The sequence below is a fragment of the Sander lucioperca genome, chromosome 21 (assembly GCF_008315115.2).
Source record: "Sander lucioperca isolate FBNREF2018 chromosome 21, SLUC_FBN_1.2, whole genome shotgun sequence".
NCBI lineage: Eukaryota > Metazoa > Chordata > Actinopteri > Perciformes > Percidae > Sander > Sander lucioperca.
In genome coordinates this window covers 26,051,098-26,076,608 of record NC_050193.1, presented here as the reverse complement: position 1 = coordinate 26,076,608, position 25,511 = coordinate 26,051,098, and the positions used below count along the sequence as shown (strand labels likewise).

The following is a 25,511-nucleotide window of genomic DNA, read 5'->3' as shown; positions in this document are numbered from 1 at the left end:
AGGGTCTTTTTATTATTATTTCATCAATCAAGGAATTCAGCTCAGTGCGTGTGCGCGCGCGCCGGGTGTCTGATTTGGAGGGGAGACGTAAAGAATCCAGACTAGACACGCTGCTGCGCGCCTGCCCAGACAGCGGCCTCAACGCACGCCTAGGATGAGCGCGGGACGACGGTGGTATGCGCGAGAGCTTGGCCGGGCCACGTAGCGGGGCTGAAGACACCGGTGCGCAGGTATCTCCGCAGCCCAAACCGCACATCAACAGATAATCTCCCACACATTTGCACATAAAGATCATTGGCATTTCCCTTTTTAAATGCACATCCGCCAATGTAGAGGGAGAACGAGCAAGAGAAGTGCGCGTGCAACCCTGAATCTGTGCAACTCTGATTGCACGAACGCAAGAGGGAGGTCGCTCTCGACGGAGGTAAGCCAGCAAACCGACAACAAAATGTTGCTATATAACTTAATCGTATGCACTTACATGTATGACAAGCATGCCAGCTGCTGGGAAAAGCACACGTAGGTAGCCGGTAGCCGGTGGCCGGAGCTACCGTGAGAATTGTCCGCGAGCTCAGCTAGCACTGACTTTGTGACAGTGTCGAGTTGAGTGGGTTTGTCAGTACAGCAGTCGGGGTTTTGTTAGGAAAGCGGCGCTTTTCATCTTGTAAGACAAGAAAGATACATTGATAACAAAGCATGACATCGGCTTTTCATCTAGCTTGATGTGGGTCCGATAACTGTCATACTTTTCCCTTCAAAGTGCAATATCGAAATTAAGTGTAACGTTACTGCTAAATATCTGACGTTAATGCTAGCTTTAAGCTAACTAGCCCCAATCTGGGCGGTTTTGGGTTAAAAAAGTGGAAGTCTTGCATCTGTTATTAGCTAATGAATGTCAGCAAATACTAGCCTTTAGATGGTACAGCTTGTGCAAGGTAATATGATTGTTGTTGAGTGACCTTTAACTGCACTAAAATATCTAATAGCTGCACCTTGAGCTAACGTAGCCAAGTTAGCTTGTCATGTGTGTGCAGGTTAGTACCTTAGAGTATCGCTAGCTAACGTTACGTAGCTAAGTAGCCTAAGTTGGCCAGGCCTGCACAGTGTTATAATGTTGCCTTTTTGTTTTAACCCTTTCTTTGCTTCATACACACTGCAACGTTACCTCCAAGCCTTGTAGCTTAAAAAAGACTGGCGTCAGCAAGATGAAAGTAGCTGCTGCACTTTATCTCGTCATACTTTCCAAAATGATGTAACGTTATTTGGTTTCGCACTTTGTAACCATGTTCGCCAGAATTGGCAAGCTTACTGTACCCAATCCTTCCGTTTGTATTTCAATCATTGCTTTTTTTCTACAATGCAAATCAGATTTTAAACAAAATACCCATGTTCTATGTCCCTATGTTATCTTCCCCTATTTAGAATACAGATATCCCAGTTGTGAATATCAGTGGAATGCTGTCAGGCTTGAATTTGTCTCTCTCTGTGCAGTGATGAGAGTAAAGAAACTTGGTATGGGAGACCAGATGCCTGAGATAATACTCTCACTTTTCTGTGATACCTCAGTTGATTTATACCAGACCAAAAACACTACTGCTTTGACCCGATTATGGGCTTGAGGGCCAAATACTTAGAGAGGCATGGAGCACCCCTGCAGTGCACCACACAGTGAGCTGGTTAAGGTCTTATGAGTTTGGACAGAGTGAGGAATGTGAACCTTCACACGGTCGTCTACAAGCTGTGAACGGGAAAGCTCATTAAAGTCTAGACGTTAGAGGAACCATGGATTTGAGGAGCACTGCTGCATAATATGAGGTAAACGTGATGCATTTTGACTGCTTCAGAAGTCTCATGTGCTTTACTGTCACAAGCCAAGCATTTGGGATCACTTGCACTATTTAATGCTGTTGGTAAATGTTGTATAGTGCCTTTGCAGTAAAACTCCCATCCTGTGTCATTCAAATCTTAAGCCACAGTAGCATCTATCCGGTATATGACTGGCTTTGTGGCTTACCCTATATGAAATTGGTTTTGGTTTCTCATCATGTTTCTGAAGCATGGTTGAGGAAAGCTATAAATTGGTTATTGTTGAATAAACGTTGATTTCTGGGCAAGTTTTGCTGAGCATCACTAATGCTTTGGATTACTTAAATGGGCTGTCAGAGACATTCATTTATGCACTTTTCTCTTTTTACGTCAGGGTGCAAAGATATTTGAAAGCTGTCCAAACTAAAAAAAAAAGAAAAAGGTCAAAACACTTGCAAATGATCATCATTCCAATAGGTTTGACCTCCCGATCTGACAAGGTGATTGTGTAGACTAATTTCCAGTGATATTGAGGAGTCTGAGCTCTACTTGATTCCCACATCAAAGGACTGCATTATTTCGCTGTGAGTGAAACCCTGAAATGACTCATCATTGATAATGATAAGCCGGTGGAAGGATTTTACTCTATATGGGTTACATAACCACAGTGTGTTTGTTTATTTGCCGATGTGTGTGGTGTATTTGGGACACTCTTCAGCAGTGAATTTAGCACTTTTATTATTGCGAATGGCAAATTTAAATAAATTCTTAAACTTAGCTGCTGTATATTCTTTCAGCCCTTTAAACATTTATTTTAAACACACATGTACTTACAAGAGAATGGAACAAGGTGCATGTTAAATCATGTTCAGGCAGTGGTTTCTCAGGCAATTTATATTCCCTGTCATCCAGACGCAGGATAATCTATTAGGCTTTGTCTCTAAGACAGCCATGTGAGTTGAGTTGTTCTGTCAGTGCAGGGCTCACCCTCCCCTTGTGGTCTTAATGCTCTCAGAGCTGCTGTCCAATTCTCAGAAAGGATCAGAGTCAGCATGCACAGGAAGACAGGTGTGTCTGTATATGTTGATTGACACATTCTACATAAATTACTTTCGCTTGTATTTGCAAAACTCGTAGAACATAGATTCATGTATGGTATAGGGAAATCAGTTTAGGGTTGACCATGAGAGATTATAGCAATGAACTTGATCAGAATTTAAGTTAAGATTGCGTATTGAGATATAGAAAGCATCTTTTGGAATGATTCTGATTTTATTCATTATCTGTTCGGTTTGAATTAGTGTTGGTGTTGAACCCTCAGTAATAAAGTAGTTATGAGGGCCATAGTAAAAGTAAGACAGCACAAAAGACACCAGAAATGAAAACACTTTTTTTACTTTTAAAAAAGAAGTAAAAAACAAAACAAATAAAATATGATTTTTGCTAATTGTGATAAATAAATGTGATTTTTAATTGTCAAAATAATGAGGCACTCATCATGTCACCTATGATCCCCTCTTTTTCACTCTCTTTTGTTCTTCTGGCACTTCTGCAAACCCTTTATCTTAATCATGACTAAAAATTAAAGACTAGAACAAAGTAGTCTTAATGGGTCGGTGGTGGTATGTTTGACTATGACAGTCCCTCTTGGCCTATTTATGTTTTCTTTGTAGAAAACAGAGGAACATTTTGTTTTAAAAGAAATAAAGCAAAAGATGTTCATGAAGACACAGAAGAGAGGATGTTTGCCGTCTCCAAGAAAGGAAATGTGTTTTTGTTTCATGCTCCGGGAGGTTTTCTACTACTGAACCAACCGCCCTGGTGCACACTCATTAAGGCGAGGAGGGTGTGAGGTTGTTTGAGGTCAACTAACTGTCAGCCCCAGGTTAGGTGTATGCAAAAGTAAAGAACATACAAACGCCCTCAAAAGCAAGATTTATTTGTTTTAATACTATCTTTTTTTATCATTATCTTGCATAAACATGACAATATTACTGTACGTTCCAAACTGTGCAGTGCTTAGGCTTCACTGACAAGTTGAAATGGAGTTTCCTGTGGTTGTATCTGCAATACAAGCGCCTGAGCTGTGGTTACTCTATGCCCTCTAACAGTCAATGGGAGGTGTGTGTGCAAGTTGGTGTGTATTGCTTAAACATAATTGACACATCACGGTGTGGGTTTGTGTTTTTGCAAAGTGCTCAGATCATTTTGTGATGATATGAAAACGTAATTTCGAGGGAATTCAATTTTTGAATGGTGCAATTCATTTACTGTTTGTTTTTTTATTGTATGTGGTGTACAGTGTTCTAGGTTGTCATAGTCTATTGCAGTACATATGGCACTATTAACAAGTGTTTCAAGGTTTTTCTGCTCCAAACAATGAGACTAAAACAGCAATTAATACTGAAATATGTTGAAGCTTGAATACTCTATAACGGCTGGGGATTTCTAAACAAGTGACACTGAAATCCTTTTGATTTTATTTCTACTGTTATTCTCACTTGTTATAGGTTAATGTGTTTTGCATTTTATCTATTTAACCAATGCTTAGACTGATGGACTACATGTCTTGGGACCCCTTAAGTAGTGTTAAGGGTAGTTAGGGTTTCTTCTTCTTGTAGGTTGTAAATGATATTGAATATACAGGTTTCCTTTTTTATCCAAACAATATGATAGTATTTATAATGTGTATTATTTGCTAGTGTCTGGGCCCCTAAACACAAGCTTCAAATAGCTTATTTCTTATTTCACATATCTGCATTAAGTCTTATGATTGTACTTGTCTTTACATGAACATGATGTAAAAAGTTTTATCTGACTGTTGTTAAGAAGATATTTTACATCTTGTTGTGAATATGCTCTTTAAATTAACAAGATATATTACGGTGTGTCACTCTAGAAAGCAAACCATCTCTGCATTTTATTTTATAGTGAGGTGTTTCAGTTGTATATTTATATTTCTAGTATTTAGAATACTCTGCTTTTGAACTTGAATCTACTCACATTCATTTGTGAAGGCTGTGGTTTTGACTCCTACACACAGCACTGAAACATTTGTGGGCAAATGTGGCACTCAGTGTTGAAAAGTTGACATTATGGCTGTAGTTTCAGTTCAGTCTCTATTGACAGTGGAAGAGCACCCTTTCTAACCTCATCTGTATTTCCCCTGTTTCATCTGTCTTATCTCCTAGGTAATGCACTGTAAATGGCTCTTCAAGCAACGCACAGAAGTCCTTACAGCAGCTCCTCCATGTCTGGCATTCAGCTCATCTTGTCCTGCTCTGCAGTTTGAAGACACTGGCATCCTGCAGAGCAGCAGCCTTCAGAGAAACTGAATCTGGGATCTGCCTACACCTCACATGCAAACTCGAGAGAGGAATTTAGCTTCAAATGTTTAGCATCAAAGACACTGAGCCTTTGATTTTGCAGTCCGATTTTTAAGCATATGGAACAAAACTTGGAACAGATTGTATGTCTTTCCTACTGCGTGTTCTACCTTGGACAGCATGGATGCTCTTTTTGAATCAGGTTGACGATCTGTCGCCTCATCCCCTCCTTCCTGTCTCTTCAGTAGAAGGAGGGTGGGGGATTGGTGTGGCGTCCCCTGCCCCTCCTTGTAGAGAAGGCTAGTCTACCTTGCCCCATAGCAAGTTACTCTTTTCCATTGCCTTGTGCCTCACACCAACTTCATTTTCTTCTCCCGCTTCATGAAATCCTGCAAGAGCCTCAAGGAAGAAGTTTCTGTCCCTAGCCTTGGCGGGATGTCACAGGAGGAAGGACGCAGGGCGCCGGTGTCGCAGTCCTATTTTCACTCCCCTAACCCAGATCTGGACCTAACGGGCAAGCTTTATAAGAGGGAGGTTGGTGGTAAGCCATATTCTGTGTTAGTGGACAATAAAATGGCAGCCAAGGCATCCATTGGAGATCAGAACATTGGTCAGTTGCCCACTCAACATGTGACTCCACTACAACATCAGCAGTATTTCAGAGAGGGAGGAGCAGGGCAGGAAGTGGGGACGCAGGGGTCCCAGGCTGGCAACGATGGCTCCTCTGACGACACTGAAGATGATGATGACGACGATGAGGATGAGGAGGATGAGGGCTTCAAGCGTGAGCAGATCATTGTCGAAGTTAATCTGAACAACCAAACACTTCATGTATCCAAGGGGGACAACAAAACTGGAACCACAGCAGATGACTCTGAGAGAGCTGGCAGCGACGACGACGATGATGAGGAGGAAGAGGAGGACAGCCCTGATGATGATGATGATGATGATGAAGAGGAGGAAGACGACGACGAGGAAGATGAGATTGAGAGTCGAAGAACAAGGTCAAAAAGGGCCCGTCGTGGTGCAAGTAGTACAGCAGCTCCTAGCCAGCCTCGGAGGAAAAGCCTCAGAACCGTTCTGAGCACTGCTACTGCAGGAATGACCACCAGGGGGCGACGGAAGCGCATGGAGCCTCCAAAGAGCAAGCGCAGAAATGCCCCATCGTCTGCCGGTTCCACAACCACAACGACAGGGGGGAAAGCAGAAGTGGAGGAGAAGGAGATGCTGGCGTGTGAAAAGTGCCCCCGAGTCTTTAACACACGCTGGTACCTGGAGAAGCACATGAATGTCACTCACAGGCGAATGCAAATTTGCGACAAGTGTGGCAAAAAGTTTGTCCTGGAGAGTGAGCTGGCCTTACACCAGCAGACTGACTGTGAGAAGAACATCCAGGTAGAGCAAACTTCGCCCGTCTCATATCATATCTCTGTTAATTCTCTTGCAAATTAACATTTTATTGTGAATGATAGAAAAGTGCATTTCCAGGGTTCACCATATTCTTTGATAACATCTTTATATACCTAGCAGGGCTCGACAGTAACGGTTGCCCAGTTGCCTTTGGCAACCAGATTGAGTCAATTGGCAACCGTTTCGTGGCCTCTGGCAACCACCTGGAAAATAATAATAATAAATAATAATCAAATTAAGTGCAAATATAACAAAAAAAACCCTGATTGCATAGATTTACTCGGACACAAAAAACATCGCTGGTGTAGCCAAGTGAATCTACATAATAAGTTGCATGGAGATCACCTATATTGAATCAAAGTGGAAAAAGTAATTGTTTTTAGGTTCCATACACGTACAGTATCTGGAAGGTCTGACGGCTGGTTAGTCAATTTCAAAACTATATCATGAGGACGAAGGATCATGCCAAAACAAATCAGAAAAGAACAAAACAAGGGTAGGATACAAGAATCATCATCCCAGGGCAGTGAACTTATTTTAAAAATAGGTTAAAAAATAAATCATGGCACAGTGTAAATCTGTCTTCAACAGGCTTACATCAAAAACTGAATGTCTGTGATAAAAGTGAGGCTACCAGCAGAGCTCCAGGGTTCATGGATGAGATGGGAGACAATATGCACACACAACTGTTTTTCCTGTTCCTCACCAGTTTTATGGTAGTGGAAAGCTCACATGACGGCACGTATTTGCTAGAAGGCATGTGAGAAAACAAAGTTGAAGTCTCTTTGATATGATGAGCCTAAAATTAAGCTTTCTGGTCATCCTATTAAATGCTTGGGTTTCGGTGTTTCATATGTTGGTGGCAGCATGATGCTGTGGGGATGCTTCTCTACAGTAGGCCCTGCAGTCTACAAGATAACTGCCAGTACAACTGGATTCATCTTCTAGCAAGACAACAGCCCCAAAGCTCAGGAATGTCCAATTTCAGTCAGTCTAAACTTGAATCCAGTTGAGAATTTGTACAGTTTTGCAAAGCAGAAGTACAGTTTCCAAAAGCGCAAAGCTCATACAGATTGACCCACACAGACTTAAAGCTGTTTGTTTGTTTTTGCTGCCAAAGGTGCCTCTAATGAATATCGATTTTGAAAGGGATAGAATACATATGCAATCGATTGTTTTGTAATTTATGAAGATCTCCAGAGGGAATTCAGGAAAGCAGACTCATTGTGATATTCCCCCAGCAGAGGGAGCTGGAGTATAATGAAACAGTTTGGGCAAATGAGAACAATCTGATGGCCATCAGGTTTTGGTGCTCATAATATTTATCAGCAATCCCTAATCTTAATGTATTTTTTTCTACTTGTGTGTCCTTTAGTGCGTCTCCTGCAACAAGTCTTTTAAGAAGCTCTGGTCACTGCATGAGCACATTAAGATTGTGCACGGCTATGCAGAAAAGAAGTTCTCATGCGAAATTTGTGAGAAGAAGTTCTACACAATGGCTCATGTCCGTAAGCACATGGTTGGTAAGTGGGGGGCCTTTTTTCACAGTTCCTTTTGTACTGTATCACCCTAATATCTTATACTGGGGTAACTCTCAGTTTAATACAATTAAGCCACAACATAATAATGTTTTATCTTATAGAAATTATATTTTATTTTTTTTGTAGAATCATCAGATACATTTTCTTTAATTTTACATGTGTTAACACTGTCTACAGTTTAGTAAAAATAAGTCTGATTTAGTATGTTATCTCTGGTTGTTGATTAGCCTTTCTTATTCATATACACTTATCCTATTTAAAACATTGATGTATTATCTGATCAGGTGTGTGCAGATGTCTCATTGTTTCTCTCTCCCCAAACCCAGCTCACACTAAGGACATGCCATTTACCTGTGAGACATGTGGAAAATCGTTTAAACGCAGCATGTCTTTAAAGGTTCACTCACTCCAGCATTCTGGAGAGAAGCCCTTCCGTTGTGAGGTAAGATACACATTGTGGCACTGTTCTGATAAATCTAGATCTAATTGCAATTCACAACAGTATCTTAATGTTTCTCACCTGCATCCAAAGTGACCACTTGTGATCATATTTCGTCTTTCTGCTCACATTGATTGTATCTGTTCAAACTAAGGCCATTGCTACATGGAAAAATTGTGTGTGCTAGGCCATACAGTTGGAGAATTGGACTGTCTCACCTAAGACGAGGGCTGAAACTTCCTCCAAGTCAAAACTAATAAAACGGTGTTTGTTGTTCTGTATGCAACTTGTCTTTCAATGTGATCACAGTCTGCTACACAGTGTGAATATGGTACAAAACGTCCCTGGCAACGGCTTTAGAAATCAGATTTTGTGTGTGTGTGTGTCTGTGTGTGTGTGTGTGTCCGTGTGTGTCTCCGTGTGAGACCACCAAACAATCATTCAACTGTGGAATGTAGGTTGTGAACTGTCATGGTAAAAATGTCTCCTATGTTATGTGAATGACCTTTCATGGCAACACATATTTCAACAGCAGCATGTGGAAGGCCGATAGGAAAAAAGGTGACAGTACAAGAAAAACGAGCCCCATTCGGCTAAAAAATCCTCTTGCGTACACCTGTATTTAGTACCATCTACTTGTCACTGGGTGTACTGAGAACAAATGGAGGATATACCTTACAGACAAAGGAGTGGAAGCGCTGCTGGGTCTCTTGTATTCAACTACAGGTGCTCTTTGGATATTCCGGGTGCACTGTGTTTATATCATCCTGTGAAGGGCTCATTGCATGAGTGAAAACTGAATAATAAAATAATCCAAGGCTCTCCGTAGGTCTTGTGAAAAAAAAATAAAGGCATTCATTTTTGAATAATAAATAAAGTTTGAGAGAGAATGACGGGTCGGTGGAGGCTATGTGCGACTCAAGGCATATGCTGGAACGGGGGGTGCCTGGCCACTGCAATCATGTTGCGTGTACTATCAGTGGTCAGTGTGCTGACTTTATGTCCCACTATCTGGCTACTTGCAGAAAGTGCTAAGCACACGCGTCGGCTAAATGCCTCTCCCCTATCTTCATAACAGTCAAAGCGACCGAAGTTCCCACTGTGAGTCAAATCTCCGGTGAGTGCAGCAGTGCTGCATGGCTTCCTGATTTCCCAAACTGTGGAGCGGCACGAGGCCCAAATTACTGTGTGTGTGTGTGTGAATCGTGCGTTTAAAAAAAAACTAGTGGCGTTAAAAGGAATTTGCATTAACTGTAGTATTCATTTTGACAGCCCTAGACAAAACCTATATAAACATACTGACATTGGCATCGTGGAGTGATGGTATGCACTAAATATTGTCATAAACACACACACCTATTGTATAATATCATAATCTGTTTCCTTTCCTTGGTAATGTATTTATTTTGGGCTGAATTCAGTACTCAAAGAGTGGTTGGCTGTTTGAGTGGAGTGACTGAAGGTTACAGTTTTGATAAATTTGCCCTTGTGTGCCACCAAAAGAAGCCTCAAGGTAGTTTTCACTCATTAGTTTGAGCAGAGGAGAATCTGTGCCATGTGGTTTGTGACCAACCAAATATGGTCCGTTATATTCAGTTGTTACCTTTCAGAATGGGTATTTTGAACATTCATTGCACGGTTATATCATCTGAGTTATACAGAGAAGTCAAACCATGTCAAATATTAGCAAACTACACATACAGTGTTAACAAATTAACTACAACATGACGTAGAACTAAGTGTTCAGGGCTTTAACTGAAGACTCTTATGAATGCATTTCGTCACATTGTAAGTCAAGATTGTCAAGCTTATTTCTGCTCAACAGGGTAAGAGAGTTGATTATCTTATCCCTGTCTTCACTCGTGAATTCAGATGAAGTTGACAGATGGCGTGGTTTATTCCCACCCGAGGCCTTTTAATGTCCAACCACTTGAATGGACGGCACACAGAGAACATGTGTATGGGTGGAGTTGCTCTAATTAAATGTTTGAAGTCATCCTACACTGTAACGTGCTACATGCTTATTAAGGGTGTATGTAATGTATAGGCCATTCTCTTAGTGGTCTTACTCTGTAGTGCCGAATGGAACCTGCTACATTTTTTTCCCCCCACAGACATTTATTTAGCCAGGTGGTGCCATTGAGATTATGCATGAAATGCATCCTCACTTTCCTGCCTAACAGGACTAACCTGGTTTATTGTGTGTATGTAAAGAGTAAAAGTAGTCCCTTTACAGCTGCTACATGACAGCAGTGTATCTGTTAACAAGATCGCATAACTTGTACATGTTTTTAATGCTCAAAAGGAGCATTATACATAATGATGTGAGTCAATCTGTCACCCTTCGTAATCAGTTTAAACTTGTCAAAGGAAACACTTAAGGTTTAAACCATTTTCAACAAGTTGGCAAGTTATAAAGAAAAGTATGTGAAAGATCATTACCCTAATTCAGAATTTTTTTTGACAAGACATATTGTGTTATGTGATGCCTCTTTTGTCTCTGCTGTAGAACTGTGACGAGCGGTTCCAATACAAGTACCAGCTGCGCTCCCACATGAGCATTCACATCGGACACAAGCAGTTCATGTGCCAGTGGTGTGGCAAAGACTTCAATATGAAACAGTATTTTGATGAGCACATGAAAACACACACAGGTGAGAAATGACAAGTTTGGGCGCCTGGAGAGGCTTAGTCCTCGACACAGGGGTCGCGGGTTCAGCTCCGTCCTGCGGCCCTTTGCTGCATGTCGTTCCCCCTCTCTCTCCCCTTTCAAGTCTAAGTTGTCCTGTTGGAAATGAAGGCCTAAAATTCCCCAAAAAAATAATCTTTACAAAAGAAAAAAAAAAACAAGTTGGTGCACCCATTGCCAGTTGTCCCAGTGTCCTTATGGCCTGTGGTTTTACCCTTTTCGACCCGAGAAATGTTTTGTAGGAAACAGATGTAACCAGCTTTTTGACTGCATGAACCTACTTCTAGTTTTAAAGCCATTATCGACTGCAGAAACTGGGAAGCTTTGCGGGAAACTATGAACCTAATCGATGTAGTGACTGAAAGATCTTATTTTTGAATTTAGTTCCTAGGTTAGTGTTCCTGCCCAATAAGACGTTCTGTTCCAGAGATTGTCGTTTCCAATGACCCAGGAACTGTCAGGGTGGAGACTCCAGTACAAGCAAGCCCTGGCTGTTACTAGTGTAGATACTGTATAAGGATTTGATAATTGATTTTGATTGTAATGTTATAAACACTTAAGTTATGCAGCCAACTTTCCAGTCTAAAAAAAGTGTGTGATAACAGAAGGTGGGGTGTAAGAATTCTTTTTTTTTTTTTTTTTTTTTTTATACACAGTGTTTGATTTATACACTGGCTAAAACAGAAAAAAAAAACAAAGCACTCAACAGAGCCTTACTACGTTGGAGACCGACGTCTCGCCTTTCTGGCATCAGTCTTTCCTTCAATCCCTGCATCTCCTTTCCAGCATTTACAGTATTTAAATATCACACAGTTGTGCTTTAGTAAATTATATAGCCAACAAAATGACTCAGCTGTTGTGGCAGTGCCTGCGGAAATTATATTTCATACAAAGTGGTCATATTTAAATCTTTTGTCTGCTTTGCTTTGAAACATACATTTTTGAAATTATCAGATATGCTTTTCTTCTGCCTGTTGCAAAGCTAAATAGAGTTTAACTTTCAGAAATGTTTTAAGATGAAAACTTTTCCCAACAACAACGTTCCTGGGCTCAGACAGCCAGCCAGCCAGTCACCATATACTCTCTAAAAAGGGAAAAACATTGGATGTTTCCAAGATGAACATTATGGTGGTAAGAGCAGGGAGACATCGCCCAGTTTTTGTAATGAGAGGGATGTTCTATATCAAACAGGAGCCTTGCATAAATTGGGGCTTATAATGACTACCCAGACACATGCTGTATTACATCCCTCTGGTTTTCTGTCCCTGCTGCATTGCTATTTCTAAGACCAAACTGAGCAGTGCAGCCTGTTAGTCTTTCACTGTTTTTCTCCAGCCGTGCCTGTCGTGGGTGTACACTGCTCTACGTTGAACCTCACAGTTCTATTTGTGATGTGTAATTATACTACCCTCTCCTCTCCCTGCCGCTACCAACCAATTTAGCCTCCTGCAGGAGGAGACACACCCAGTCATGCCCTGTAATAGGCGCCACACATGTTAAACACAAACTCCCAAAGTTGAGTTCACTGCTCACATTTTTCATGATTTCTTGTGAGTGTGAGTTCACTGCTCGCATTGTTCATGCTTTCTTGTGAGTGTAATGTAACAGTTACAGATGACTAGCACATTAGCTGACACCTTTTTTATATTCAATTGGTTTGGAAGAGCTTTGCACATAACATGCCAGTGTAGTGCATTTAGAGAGCCCTTCAGCAGCATGTTAATAGATGACTGTGTGGGTGGTAGCAGGCACATTCAGTAGCTCCGTGGAGGGAGGTTAATGAGAGCCGCATTTCAACGGAGCTGCTGTTAATCACTTTCACATCTCTTCTCCTCAACGTGTGAATTGTAATGGCTTCCTGCGGAGTGGGTGGGTTGACAGCAAAGACCCTCAATTCAAGATGCCAACTTATTAGCATTTTTAAAAAAGAACTGTCGCTTTCTGTAGAGAGAGAAATGGTTGAAGGGGAAAAAGTTAACTTTGTTTTTTGGAGAGCGTTAATCAGTTTAATTTTTTTATTCTGTAACCATCACATTTGATTACAAAGGATTTGGCTCTGATGCATCATATTATTTTCTCTTTGTAGCTCCAATCTTTTTGTTAATTGATACAGTCTCTGTCTTCCTCACACATCAGTCTTTTATTTTCTGAATCTGTGCAGGAGAGAAGCCTTTCATTTGTGAGATCTGTGGGAAGAGCTTCACCAGCCGGCCCAACATGAAGCGCCACCGCCGTACCCACACTGGGGAGAAGCCCTATCCCTGCGAGGTGTGCGGCCAGCGCTTCCGCTTCTCCAACATGCTCAAAGCACACAAAGAGAAGTGTTTCCGGGTCACCAGCCCTGTGGTCCTGCAGACCAGCGGCCCACCTGTGCCTGTCCGCATCTTTGCCAACACCTTCTCCTCCTCTTCCTCCATTTCTGGTCCCAGTCCTTCAACTGCCACCCCGGCCACCACCTCAGCACCCCTGGGCCTCAACCCGACAGGGGGGCCCATGCCTCCAAGAGGCCCTGTGGGACACACATTCTCCCACGTACAGCTCCACTCAAACCCATCTCACCATCATCCCCACCCCCCGACAACCCAGCAACACCTCTCAAATACACCCCAACATGTCCCACCTCACCCTCACCACCACCTGGCCGTGCCCCCAGTCTCCCACTTGCCCCCACCCCCGGCCCTTTTCAAGAGTGAGCCCTTAAACCACTGTGGGCACGAAGACAGCAGCTACCTGCACCACATGGCTCCCCCTGACAAGGGCCCCGGAGCCCCACAGCACCACTGAACTGTGCTCCAGCTCTGCAGGCCCACACCAAACCGCGCCTTGTTCCTCCTCTTCTCATAGTCCTGTTTTAGTCTCTCAGTTGCCAGGGCCCCTGATGAAAGGGTGCTCCTCTCAACCAGATTTGGATAAGTCAAGCTACACATACGCACCTTTTGTATGTGACGCAGATGTGTACGCCCTCAGTGTACACATTATTTAAGTAGAACCTCTACTTAAAAACCCTGGACAACTGACAAAGATTTTACAACCTCTAGAATTTTTTTCTTGAACATTTTCTTAGGAAATCTACAAACTGATTTCTGTGCGAGTTCTCTATCTGTACATTGATGGGTGTAAAGTATCTCATTGTCATCAAAAGCTGCTGATGGAGGTCGACGTATGTATTACCTGGGCTTCAAGGATCAGTGTCATTGAACTTTCCTCTTTGTGTCAAGTTGACTTATGGTTGCACATTGATCAGGACTCTCTTTGCAGTTCCTCCCCATAGCAATACTCAACATGTCCCCCTAGTTGTACTATAGAGCCTCGCCCCGCAAAAATGTTTGTTGAATATTGTAAACTGTTCTACCTGAGCCTTTCTCTGTCCTAAGGCCAAGGCTTTCTGTCAGAGGGGCAACAGCAGGAGTGCAAGATGCAGTGCCATAGGTTACAGTAAGAAGGGGGGAGGAATTTTTGTAGGGGACATTGAAAAACTGGTTTTGTAAATGGTTAGTTGAATCTAGACAGTCTGAGATTCACATCATGGTTAAATGGTGCTTTCCATTCCAGTACATACAATAATTCTTAATTTTGCTTTTCCATTTGATTTTCAGAAGTGTAATATTACAAAATAACGTATTGTGTCAGCCTGGCTTTTCTACAATGGATTTGAGGTTTGACTAGATATTTTGTGGTCAACAAACTCAAATTATGCATGACATGCACCCTCACACTTACTCAAGCACACACTCAAAACACAAAGACCGTATGGCCACTGATTTACTTACTGTAATCAGTGCAACCTCAGCTTTCAGTACTGTTGGTCAACAGATGCTTTTAGATAACAGATGACTGTCAAATACTGCCACTGTGAGGGGCCAGACACATGGCCCCATCAGGATTTACCCCACTTCCCTTCGCTGCTGTCGAAATGATACGGGTTACCATGTGAAAGGTCATTTGACACACACAGTATACACACCTGGGACCTTTTTTCATCACAGTTCTTAACAGGCAATTATGCATATTCCCCTCCGCCTATATTCCACGGTTTGGTGTGGGGCGTTGTAATGTAAAGGTTTGTTTTTTGACTTTCATCGTACTGATATACTTTGATCCACACAGGCAAACGTGTGTCTAAACCTGTTGAATGTTGCCTACGCAGAATGATGGCTGATATGTTTTTTTTATGTTCTCTGATAATTTGCTCAGTTTTAAGCTAATGAATGGTTCTGCAGTGTAGATATACTGTTGTTAGCACATGATAGGAAATGTCAGGATAAAAGGCAGTGGTCATACAACTTCTAATACTTCTTGTATAGATAAGCATACATGTGATTAAGTCAGCGTACGAAATTACATTTGCTAATGTAATAGCAGAATGTTATTTGTTTAAAATTAGTATAAAGAGTTGGCAAGTATTTGGCATGAATTTGAGCTGTGTGGTTGTTAGCTCTTCACTGTGTGTGTGTGTGTGTGTGTGTGTGTGTGTGTGTGTGTGTGTGTGTGAGAGAGAGTCTCTACCAGTCTGTCTGGTTGTCCCCAGTGCTCTTCTACCAAAAGCTGCTTTTACAAATTGTGCCCCAATATGTGTATTGGGGATAACTGAGATGGACAATAGCAGTAAATTTAACATGATCCTCTTTCTACCACTCGACGGTATTCTGTCTGAAGTGGTTAATCTCCATAGTTAAGGATGCCCCTTTTGTGATTTGAGACCTGCAATTGTCCTGCCATTACTGTGGGTCCTAAGACAGCTGCATTATTTGCTTATCATCCTGTCCCCTCTGGTTCACTGCTGTGCTTCAGCATTTTTGCAGTATGGATCTTTGTCCTGTTTTATTTTTTTAAGCCTTTTCATTTGTGTGTATTCTCTGCACTTTACTGCTGCGTGGGTGAAGCGCAGGGAAGGGAGGGACTGACAATGCATTGTGGAACAAAGTGCAGTTGTGGCTGCATTGGAAAGGGTGGAGGTGATTATTTTGAGTGGATGTTTTTAGGCAAGGAAAGGAGGAGAATCCCGGGTGGAGGCGGTTAGTGGGGAAGGGACCATAGCAATTGAATAACATGTCTTTTAGTATGTGCAAGCATTTTATTTCCTATTTTTTCAAAGAAATACACTTTTGCTCTCCTCAAAGTGAAAGTGATGTTCCTCCTGCTTTGGCGCCTTTACACTAGCCCCTCCAAGCTATGTCTTACATACTTTCTTCTGTCCTGTTTGTTAATGGAGTTTTTGTCTCTGTTAATGTCCTGGTTTGTCTTTCAGTTTGCTGAATGATTCTCCTCCTCCTTTCTTTGTTATATAGAATGCACTTTCTACTAAAATTCTTAGCTAGTTAAGAAAAAAATAACATTGTATATTCTTTAAAGATGTTTTAAAAAATCAATATACTTTTTTTCCCTTTGTATTTTTAACCACTTAATGTAGCATTGCGTATTTTATTATTGTATCTGGTACAAAATGTGCAGCTTTATAATGTCCTGGTTTGTCCTTTTTTTGTATGTTATCTGGAGATTGAGGAGAAGTGGAAAACGTTGGGCCTTTTTTGATAATGTACATTTAACTGACTGCTAACTTTGAGAAGTAAAAACAAGTAGCCATGATTATCACACATCTCTTCTCTCGCCTCTTTTTATCTTCAAATGCTGTGAGTTTACTGTGAACAAGGACAAGTATTTAAACATGAAATGTAGAAAAATAAGAATTGTGCACAACATGTTCCTGATCGGAAGCTAAGTACTAAGCTTTGCTGAAAAGCCTAAATTCCAGCAGACTGTTGCAACTGCACAGACTTGATTTTCTTCAGGGCTGTTATTTTACTATTTTAGGGTCATTGGGTTCTTGGTGTTAGGCCTGTAACCAAACGTCTGCTCTGCTGGCTGCACATGACCCTGCAGCTGACTTCTTTGCTTTTCAAAGCTTTTTATTTGTCCACGAACGTTTTAGGTCCTCTTCTTTGTGACCACTTCCTATTTTTTTTTTTCCCCGATGTGAATATATCATACCTCAGATGAGCAGTTGCATTTGGAGAAAGTGTCTTTATACAAATTAAATATCGGATTGAAAACAGGATTGTGTGAAGAATGTCCTTCCCTGGATATCCTTTGTTCCAACTTTAGCTTTATTTATCCATTAACAGAGTGCACCTCCTCCAAGGGCACATTAAGACATTTACTTCTGCTAAAATGCAGTGTGCCCTCCATCACCATATGTGGTTTTAAGTGGGGCACCAAATGAGTCACATAATCCTATAAGATACTGAGTGGGCCGATGGGTAGAGAAAAACGTAAGTGACTCATTGATGGTGAGTGGGTGGTCAGGTACAGAGGCTCACTTCACAAGCAGAGGAGATAATAACACACCGTCTGTACATCTCCATTCTCATTTGGGTTTGAAAATAGTCAGCCACCCCAGCTGTTAGTCATTATGCCTTGTGATGTAGAGGAGGGAGGAGGCTGCGTCTGTCAGCAGGCAGATAAAGAGAGGTCTTCCATGTTTATCAGGCCTGCATTCGCTGCTCTGAAAGTTGCTGTGCGGATCATTAATCATTGTGTATTTGCGAGGATTTATCTACAAATTCCCTTGCTGCGATGCTACTGTTTCTCTGTAGTTAATAAATGGAGACACCACATTGTTCCAAATTTAAAATAAAGTATTACTTTTGAAATACTTAATTCATTTGATTCCAATCGATCTCTTAAAAAAAGTGATAGAGCTCTATTCTCATTTCCTACGTCTCCCTCAAAATAGGAAACGGTCAGAGGTCAAGTACAGTTCAGAGCCGAGTCTGTGTTTTTCCACCGTGCTTACTGTCACACTGACCCAAATCCTGATCATCATGTTGAAGGGGGGAGTCTTTAGCAGGAAATCTTTTGCATTAGGCTAACTGAACAATAGAGATTATTCAAACATTTCCCAGTGACTGCCTAAAAGTTTACTGCCATGCATCTTGGGGGCTTAGTGACAGAGGACAAAAAAGTACAGGTTCAAAGGGCTCAAAACAGGTTTAATATCCTGTGTCGCTGTCGCCGATGCTACGCACCTGTAACCCAGTCAAGGAAAGGGTTAACAGAAACATAGTGACGGCCAATCAGAGGTGGTTGTGCCACAGACACAGCCATCTTCTAACCGTAAACAAACCGGGAACTATATTCTCAGGCGGAAGAATATAGTACTTGGGCAGAATGATTTGCTTTGCAGCAAACCTGTCTGAGAATATAGTTCCCGGTTTGTTTATGGTTAGAATATGGCTGTGTCTCATGTTACGTTGTTTTTTGTACACGCTGTGACTCTACAAATCACAACATGTAAATAGGAACATGTTGGCGTTATTTTGTCACTTTTGTCACAATTCGGAGCAGTAGGATTAGTGGAACCATTCACCTGCATGTTCTGTGCTAGGCTAAGCTACCGGTGGAGCTGTCAGACAGCGTTACAGCACGCACGGAGATGAGAAGGGTATGTATGGACTTATCTAACTCTGGGGGATACGGTGAATAAGCTAAAGTCCCAATAAATCGGCGTGTTCCTTTAACATTGGCAGTCCCCAGAGAAGAAGTTGGTAATTTCATGGAGCAGATTAGAACCCAAATTGAAATGTAAGCAACTAAAATTGATGAATGTTAATTCAATTTTATTTATAGTATCAAATCATAACAAGTTATCTCAAGACACTTTACAGATCGAGTAGGTCTAGACCACACTATATAATTTACAAAGACCCAACAATTCCAGTAATTCCCACAAGAGCAAGCATTTAGTGTGACAGTGGCAGAAACCTTGAGTGGTGAGTAAAACTTCCTTTTAGGGAGAAACCTCGGACAGACCCACTTTTGCAAGGCTCTGTCTCCGTGTCACATTCTCCTTAGGGGCTGAGCCCCCCTAAAGGTCTGATCCTAGAATCGCCCCTGCTCCACTGGAAAGTGAATGAGTTTGTAGTCTGCCTTGAGACAGATCATTACTGCAGAAGTGAGGCGGGAACAAGCTGACCCATTCACTTGACTAACATATTCAGGAAACAGAATATTTACATTCTGTCTATTTTTTTCTGCCTTCCTTTCCTCCCACAGCTCTCCCCCTCTCCTCTTCAAGGTGTCGTGCACGCGCTCACTAGGCTGCTATTAAATGGGCGGACTGTAGGCGCGGTCACGTCCACAGCGGCTCCGGTGGTGACTGTCACATAAAAGTGCGCGTCCCAGCGGCCGGCCGACGGACTGCGAGACCGGATCGGACCTGACAGACACCGGGGATCTGAACCACCGCTCATAACACAGTAATGTTTTTTTTTTCTTTTGCAAGAATAATAGAAGAGTTTGATCTGCTGCGTGCCGGGCTCTCTGCTGTTATTGTTATGATGAAGTAATTAGTTTAGCAGTCGGCATGTAAGGTTGGCAGGCTGACAAGTTAATTTCCAAACAGACTTACCTGTGTTGGACATGTATATGGATTGTGATGTAGCCTAAAAGTAAAGTAGCATAGCCTATTCCTTGATTGTTGTAAAGGGGACTTTAAATGTGTTCGACAGCCAACTATAGACTTCAAAGAGATTAAATCAGAACCTGGTGTCCTTACATTTTACTTAGCATTTGTAGACATAGGCTATTATTCTTTTTATGTAGGCTATTGGATATCATTATGTGACTAAGTAGACTGATCTCCTTTTCTACATACTCTTGTAGGATACATGGAGTGAATATAAGGGACCATGGTATGATGCTGCCACGCACCGTTCAGTTCAGCATTTATTGTGTTTTTCCTCAATACAGACAAAACCAGCCGCAACAGCTTGAAGGCGACTTGATCAGCTGACGTCCGCTGTTGACATCACCTCAAAGGTATATATACCTTTGTATTATATGCAGGCAGACACGTATGCACTGTAGACATGGGACCGTCTTGCTTGTTCGTGTAATGTAAATTTGCTTGCTTTCTTCCAGGGTCTGCATGTAGACCAGTTAAGCTATTTCATAGATCAGAATATAATCATATTCCCCTCCTAATTTTTAACTTCTGCTACAGCAGGATGACCCCCAACCCCTCCTCTTACTTTAGTATAAAGTCCTTCACATTTTTTCAGAGACCCATGAGCTGGTGGATGCTGCCTCTTCTGGTTTGAAAGCACTGCTGACTGGCTGCTTTGCTCACTTCACTCACACAAAGGTCATTCCTTTTTTTCATGTTATATTTGATTCTGTTTTTTTTTTTTTTTCTTGTTTTTTTTATCTCCACCCCAATCCCCATTCTTCGCCTATTCATGCATTGAAGTTTCCCAGACAGCCATCCTCGGTAGCCTCCACCTTAGGCTACTGTAGCCTGCCTTGCGTGGGATGCTGGAGAGTGGGAGAGCAGGAGGGGAGATTTGATGCCAACAGTAAAAGAGGTGTGGCATTTCTAGTCAATCATGGGGGATTCAATATTCAACTGCTGTTATGTCCCACCCCATCCCCCAGGCGAGGGGGAACTCAACGGGTCCAGGCGCTCAGAGATCATGGCCTCCAATTCATCGAACATCTCCTCCGACAAGCGCTTCCTCATCTTCTTTGACTTCGATGAGACCATCGTGGATGAAACCAGCGACGACCTAGTGGTGCAGGCCGCCCCTGGTCAGCACCTCCCGGGCTGGCTGAAGGACACCTACCAACCCGGCCGCTACAACGAGTACATGCAGCGCGTGCTGACCTACCTGGCGGAGCAGGGCGTCACAGAGAGCGACATGCGCAGCATCATGGAGAAGATACCGGCCACCCCCGGCATGATCACCCTCTTCCAGTTCCTCCGCACCCGGCCCCCGCAGGACTTTGAAGTGGTGCTGTTGTCCGACGCCAACACCTTCTTCATCGAGTCCTGGCTCCGGCGTGCCGGTGCGCGCCCACTCTTCCACCGGATCTTCAGCAACCCGGCCACCTTCAACAAGGATGGCCGGCTGGTGATGCGGCCCTTTCACTCCCACGACTGCGCGCGCTGCCCCAGCAACATGTGCAAACAGGTGGTCGTCAGGGACTATGTGGCTCGAAGGACGCAGGAGCGGGGTCGTCCGTACCAGAGGGTCTTCTACGTGGGGGACGGAGCCAACGACTTCTGCCCAGCGCTCTCCCTCGGGGCCCGGGACGTGGCTTTCCCACGACGGGATTTCCCCATGCACCGGCTGATCACGGAGACGCATGAAGCCATGCCCGGGGAGTTCAAGGCTGTCACGGTGCCGTGGGTTAGCGCGGAGGAAGTGGTGCAGAGGCTGAGGAAGCTGGTGGCAGAGTAGCCTAGGCTAGAGGGGTGCACACAGAGACAGAAAGGAGAGCAGTAAGGGGCCAATTGACACTTTTAGTCATATTCTCAGGTAAAATAGTCTATAGGCTATATAAAAACATTTAGAAGTAGGAGTATGAGTTTGTCTGTATTTGCATAATAAATACCATAAATTCAATGGGACATGGTGCTTTTAAGTGTTAAACTGTGTCAATTGAGAAACCTCAGTAGCAATACTATTTAAAATGGTATGGGTGCTTATGTTAATCAAGTGATGGGTTGCTCTTTAATAACAAGTGTGTTTTCTTATCTGCACTTTTTAAAAATATGAATTGTGAAATAAGTCTCAATACAGGAATCTGAGTAGCCTACACTGTCATCTGATGGGCATTTCAACAGATCTACAAGATGACCAAACAGTATTTTTTTGTATCAACATGCTTCTCAGAGAATACCCTATCTCTGATTTAGGAATTTATGACAATGCTCTATGGTTGTTTATTTGTTTGTTTGTTTGTTATTTTAACTTGTTTATCAGTCTGTTGTGTCTTTACTGTGTAGGCCAGGCCTACTGAAAGAAATATGAACACCAGCAGGAATAAAGCCATCAACTGAAACCCTGCTTGTGTCTGAAATTATCATTGAACCTCATCAACATCCACATGGAATAATTCATACATCACCCTGTTACATGCTACATGTAGCCTATCTGAAGGCCACATTTTATATTTGAACATCAGTACTTATTTTCAACATCATGTTTCACTTCAGTCCTTTGCAATCAAATTATGCATACCACATCAACAGCAGTTTAACAGGTTAAAATAAAAGTCCCATGAAAGTGACAATAATAGAACAAACTTTAACAATCAAAAAACCATAAAGAGGCGAATTTAGTCACATGTTCCCCCAAATAGGCTAGAGGTTCTATTAGTATTTTTGTATTTAACATTGATAGAAATGGATACGTTTCTAAAATACTCTTAATACTTATTTAAAAAGTACAGGATCTTTAGTATTTTAATATATTTAAATCGTTAATTTTCATAAGGAACTGTTCGTTATTTATTTAAGGGGCTACCGGAGGAGTTTTGGGATCTTTAGTCAAAATAGACTTGACCCTCCCTTCGCCAGCAATACATTTTTCTATGACCCTCCAAAATGATTGGGAAAATAGGCATGACCCTCCCCAATAATTTATTAATGCCTTATGTACTGGTTTGCGCTTGGCAAAGATGTACAGATATCCACTGTTTTTTTACAATCATGCTATGGACTCCTCACTAGGCTTCCTCAGTCATTGTATATTTTAGCATATAGTAAGTAGGACCAATTCAGTTATGGTTTTTCATGGGATTTGCTGACCATAAGAAACAGAATCATCAGCCTCATCTGTTAACTGTTTACTATACTATACTACTCTTTTAAGGTTTAGTGTGACATTCTCCCTTAATCCTTGTTCTCGTTTTCTTCCTCTGAAGTCGATGTTTAAGTTGAGTCGTCTTACCTAAGGAGCTTTGGACTTGCAGTCAATCACTTCTATGTGTCAAAGGCACTGAAACAGACTCTGAATCAAAGGGAGCGTCACATTTAGTTTTCCAACATTCACCATGTGATGGCAGCCAGTAAAAAGTCAGAGCTTCATATACCAGTACCTCTCTCTATCTGTCTATCTGTCTGTCTGTATGTCTGTCCTAGGTTTTTTATCCTGTCTGTCTGTCCTAGGTTTCTCATCGCGTCAGTCTCTTCTAGGTTTCTTACGGATCTGGAAATTCGACTGGGAAATAGTCTGTTAATATCTCAGGTTGGAAACATTGTGCTTCAGCACTGCCCTGAGTTTGACCGCCTCTATGTGCCATATGTGACCAACATGATGTACCAATAGACTTTTTTGGAACCAGCTACTGTAAGTCTCTGTTCTGTAGCCTACTTAATACCACTGCTGGTATTTTTAGGCTTTATGGAACAGGGTATGACAAAACGTCTGGTGTGATGGTGTTGTGGTACTTTTTTTTTTAATCTAATATAATACTAGCATAGTCTTTTTTTCTGTTTCACATTAGTTCATAACTCAATACAATGTGCTGTGTGAAAACACTTTATATTATAAACATACTGGCAGTAAATGGTCAAATCTACGCAAGACATTCTCTCCACAGTCCCACAGCTGCAGACGGAAGAAAAGCACTCTGCCATTTTCTCTCAGTTTCACTGGCCAATACACCATTGTCATCTCAATACCTTCAACAACAAGAGATAAATTGGACGAATATTTGTAACCATATTTACCCTTAATTGTGTAAATTACTCTAAAAGCAATTGATTCTAGACCTACCTGTGGTTTCATAGTGCATGTGTGGTATATTGACAGTCATGTTAGGAATATTCTGGCCTGCAAGACGTGCAGCAAGAGCAGTTTTCCCGACTCCACTCTTGCCAGAGATGAAGATCTTATAGTGAACTGTGTCTACAGCTACGTGTGGGGGCATCAACGGAGACTCCAATAGGCCTGTAAAACAAGTTTTAAAAGGGCCGTCTAAATAGTTACTTTTGTGTACTGCTTGGTATTCATACTTTTCAGTCATGACAGCATCAAAATGGTGTGCTGGTCAAAGATCACTGTGTCACTTATAGGTCTTAAAATTCTGAATTGGAATTTCTTATATACAACATGACAGCATGGAAGTACCTGAATTAGTTTGTCTATCATTTTATTTATTAAATACTGTATATGTCAAGTGTATGCTGCTCTTAGAAATCTACTACAATAATCTTATGATATAATAATGTTGTATAATCAAAGCCCTGCTGGTACACATTAATCATGTGCTGCTTTTGAAAACTGTTGTGATTCAACCAAAATGGTACAGTTTCTTAGTCATACCGAAGTTTTTGCGTCTCTTCTTGTGTAGAATTTTGCTGAAATATTCTTTGCTGTCTTTACATCGATGCCAGTCAGCTACTACGATTGATCCGGAGGAAGGAGGAACTTGTGCCATGTTGTTAACAGTTGTAAACAGTCTTTTCTCACCATAAAGCGACTGAATCACAACTGTTGTCTGCAAATAGCATTTTTAATCTTAAAGTGGTGCAGCCATCGACAGTAAAATTAAGGGTGCTTATGATAAAAAAAACTTCCGTAATCCTCACGTCACGTCCGTGTTTTACTTTTTCTTCTTAACGGCAGTTGCATCCTTAATGTTGCACTACTGCCATCTTCTGGATTTAGTTAACTGCTACAGTCAGTGTCCAGTCAGATGCAGTCAGATGTCCCAAATGGATGTGTCATAGAGGTTGTATATAAAGCTGCCGAAGCTGAACATTATCCAAAACTCATTTCTCAGACGAGCGTCAATTTGGGAGCTTGCACGCTACCACTCCTTCCTTCTCAAATGCCTTGAAAAGGCTGTCGTTTGCGCAATTTCAAATCACCGGGACCGAAATGATATTTGAAGAGAACGTATTGGCGCCAGAAATCACATTCGCTCTAGAATCTTTGCTAGTGCCCTAGCCTAGAGGACCCTCAGTCTCTCCACTCGAAAGCCACAGCGCGAGGCCTTTATTTTACTCCCCCTACCCTGCAAGAAAGAAGGAAATGAAGGATAAACTTGGTGTGCAGAGGGGTAAGAAGAATGCGAGGATTACGACCTCCAAGCACAGGGCAATGCCTGCAGCTACAAGTCCCAGAGACCGAGTTGGGTCAGACATTTGAAAGTTGCCAGAAATTCGACCAGGTATTAATGTTATGTTACTTACATTTGACATGGTTTATGTTCCTAGCGTTTCTGCTGTTGGTTTGAAGCTTTAAACAAATATTTTGTTGCTAGGCAACGTGAAATCTTTGAGCTAGTCAGCTTCATTATATTCCAGCTTAATGTCAGTGACGATACTTTGGCAACAGGTGGCGCAGTTAGCTTGGGTCAGACCCATCTGCTATACTAGCGATGGGGGGCTGTGACTGAGAGCTACATGGAAAAATATGCACCAAACTGACCACAGTTGGGTGACCCCCCCCCAGACTAAAAAACGTTGGGTGACCCTCCCCTCAACAAATAATAAAAGACATGACCCTCCC

The 25,511-nt window shown here is 42.1% G+C and overlaps 2 protein-coding genes and 1 long non-coding RNA gene across 10 annotated transcripts; 2 read left to right on the top strand and 1 right to left on the bottom strand.

The window, feature by feature from the left end:
* The first annotated feature begins 102 nt into the window (after positions 1–102).
* On the top strand, positions 103–16,798 carry znf652 (zinc finger protein 652). Of its 5 annotated transcripts, XM_035997116.1 has the most exons (7): positions 105–230; positions 334–424; positions 4,998–6,527; positions 7,918–8,065; positions 8,410–8,525; positions 11,032–11,176; positions 13,373–13,995. In XM_035997116.1, exons 3-7 carry the CDS (start codon positions 5,514–5,516, stop codon positions 13,993–13,995), a joined length of 2,046 nt encoding a protein of 681 aa, XP_035853009.1. In that variant the 5' UTR covers positions 105–230; positions 334–424; positions 4,998–5,513. The 5 variants fall into 5 exon arrangements, with proteins under 5 accessions (XP_031174737.2, XP_035853009.1, XP_035853012.1 ...); XM_031318877.2 differs by having other exon boundaries at positions 103–424; XM_035997119.1 differs by lacking the exon at positions 334–424.
* Positions 16,799–19,135: 2,337 nt separating this feature from the next.
* On the top strand, positions 19,136–22,053 carry phospho1 (phosphoethanolamine/phosphocholine phosphatase 1). 4 transcript variants are annotated; one of them, XM_031318893.2, is made up of 4 exons: positions 19,136–19,466; positions 19,960–20,028; positions 20,271–20,353; positions 20,644–22,053. In XM_031318893.2, exon 4 carries the CDS (start codon positions 20,682–20,684, stop codon positions 21,447–21,449), a length of 768 nt encoding a protein of 255 aa, XP_031174753.1. In that variant the 5' UTR covers positions 19,136–19,466; positions 19,960–20,028; positions 20,271–20,353; positions 20,644–20,681; the 3' UTR covers positions 21,450–22,053. The 4 variants fall into 4 exon arrangements, with proteins under 4 accessions (XP_031174753.1, XP_035853013.1, XP_031174750.1 ...); XM_035997120.1 differs by lacking the exon at positions 20,271–20,353 and having other exon boundaries at positions 20,467–22,053; XM_031318890.2 differs by lacking the exon at positions 20,271–20,353 and having other exon boundaries at positions 20,459–22,053.
* A 1,395-nt stretch (positions 22,054–23,448) lies between these two features.
* Positions 23,449–24,643, bottom strand: LOC116063892. The gene is made up of 2 exons (XR_004108394.2): positions 24,321–24,643; positions 23,449–23,945 (listed from the first exon to the last, which is right to left on the bottom strand). It is a non-coding gene; the product is annotated as an uncharacterized LOC116063892 (long non-coding RNA).
* Between the last annotated feature and the right edge of the window lie 868 nt (positions 24,644–25,511).

What these genes read in the sequence shown, in the direction of transcription:
- znf652 (XM_035997115.1), top strand. Translation starts at nt 5,514, where the DNA reads ATGAAATCCTGCAAGAGCCTCAAGGAAGAAGTTTCTGTCCCTAGCCTT. An exon ending in ACTGTGAGAAGAACATCCAG is followed by an intron (nt 6,528 to 7,917) that starts GTAGAGCAAACT and finishes TGTGTCCTTTAG; the next exon opens with TGCGTCTCCTGCAACAAGTC. An exon ending in GCACATGAAAACACACACAG is followed by an intron (nt 11,177 to 13,372) that starts GTGAGAAATGAC and finishes GAATCTGTGCAG; the next exon opens with GAGAGAAGCCTTTCATTTGT.
- phospho1 (XM_035997120.1), top strand. Translation starts at nt 20,595, where the DNA reads ATGGGGGATTCAATATTCAACTGCTGTTATGTCCCACCCCATCCCCCA.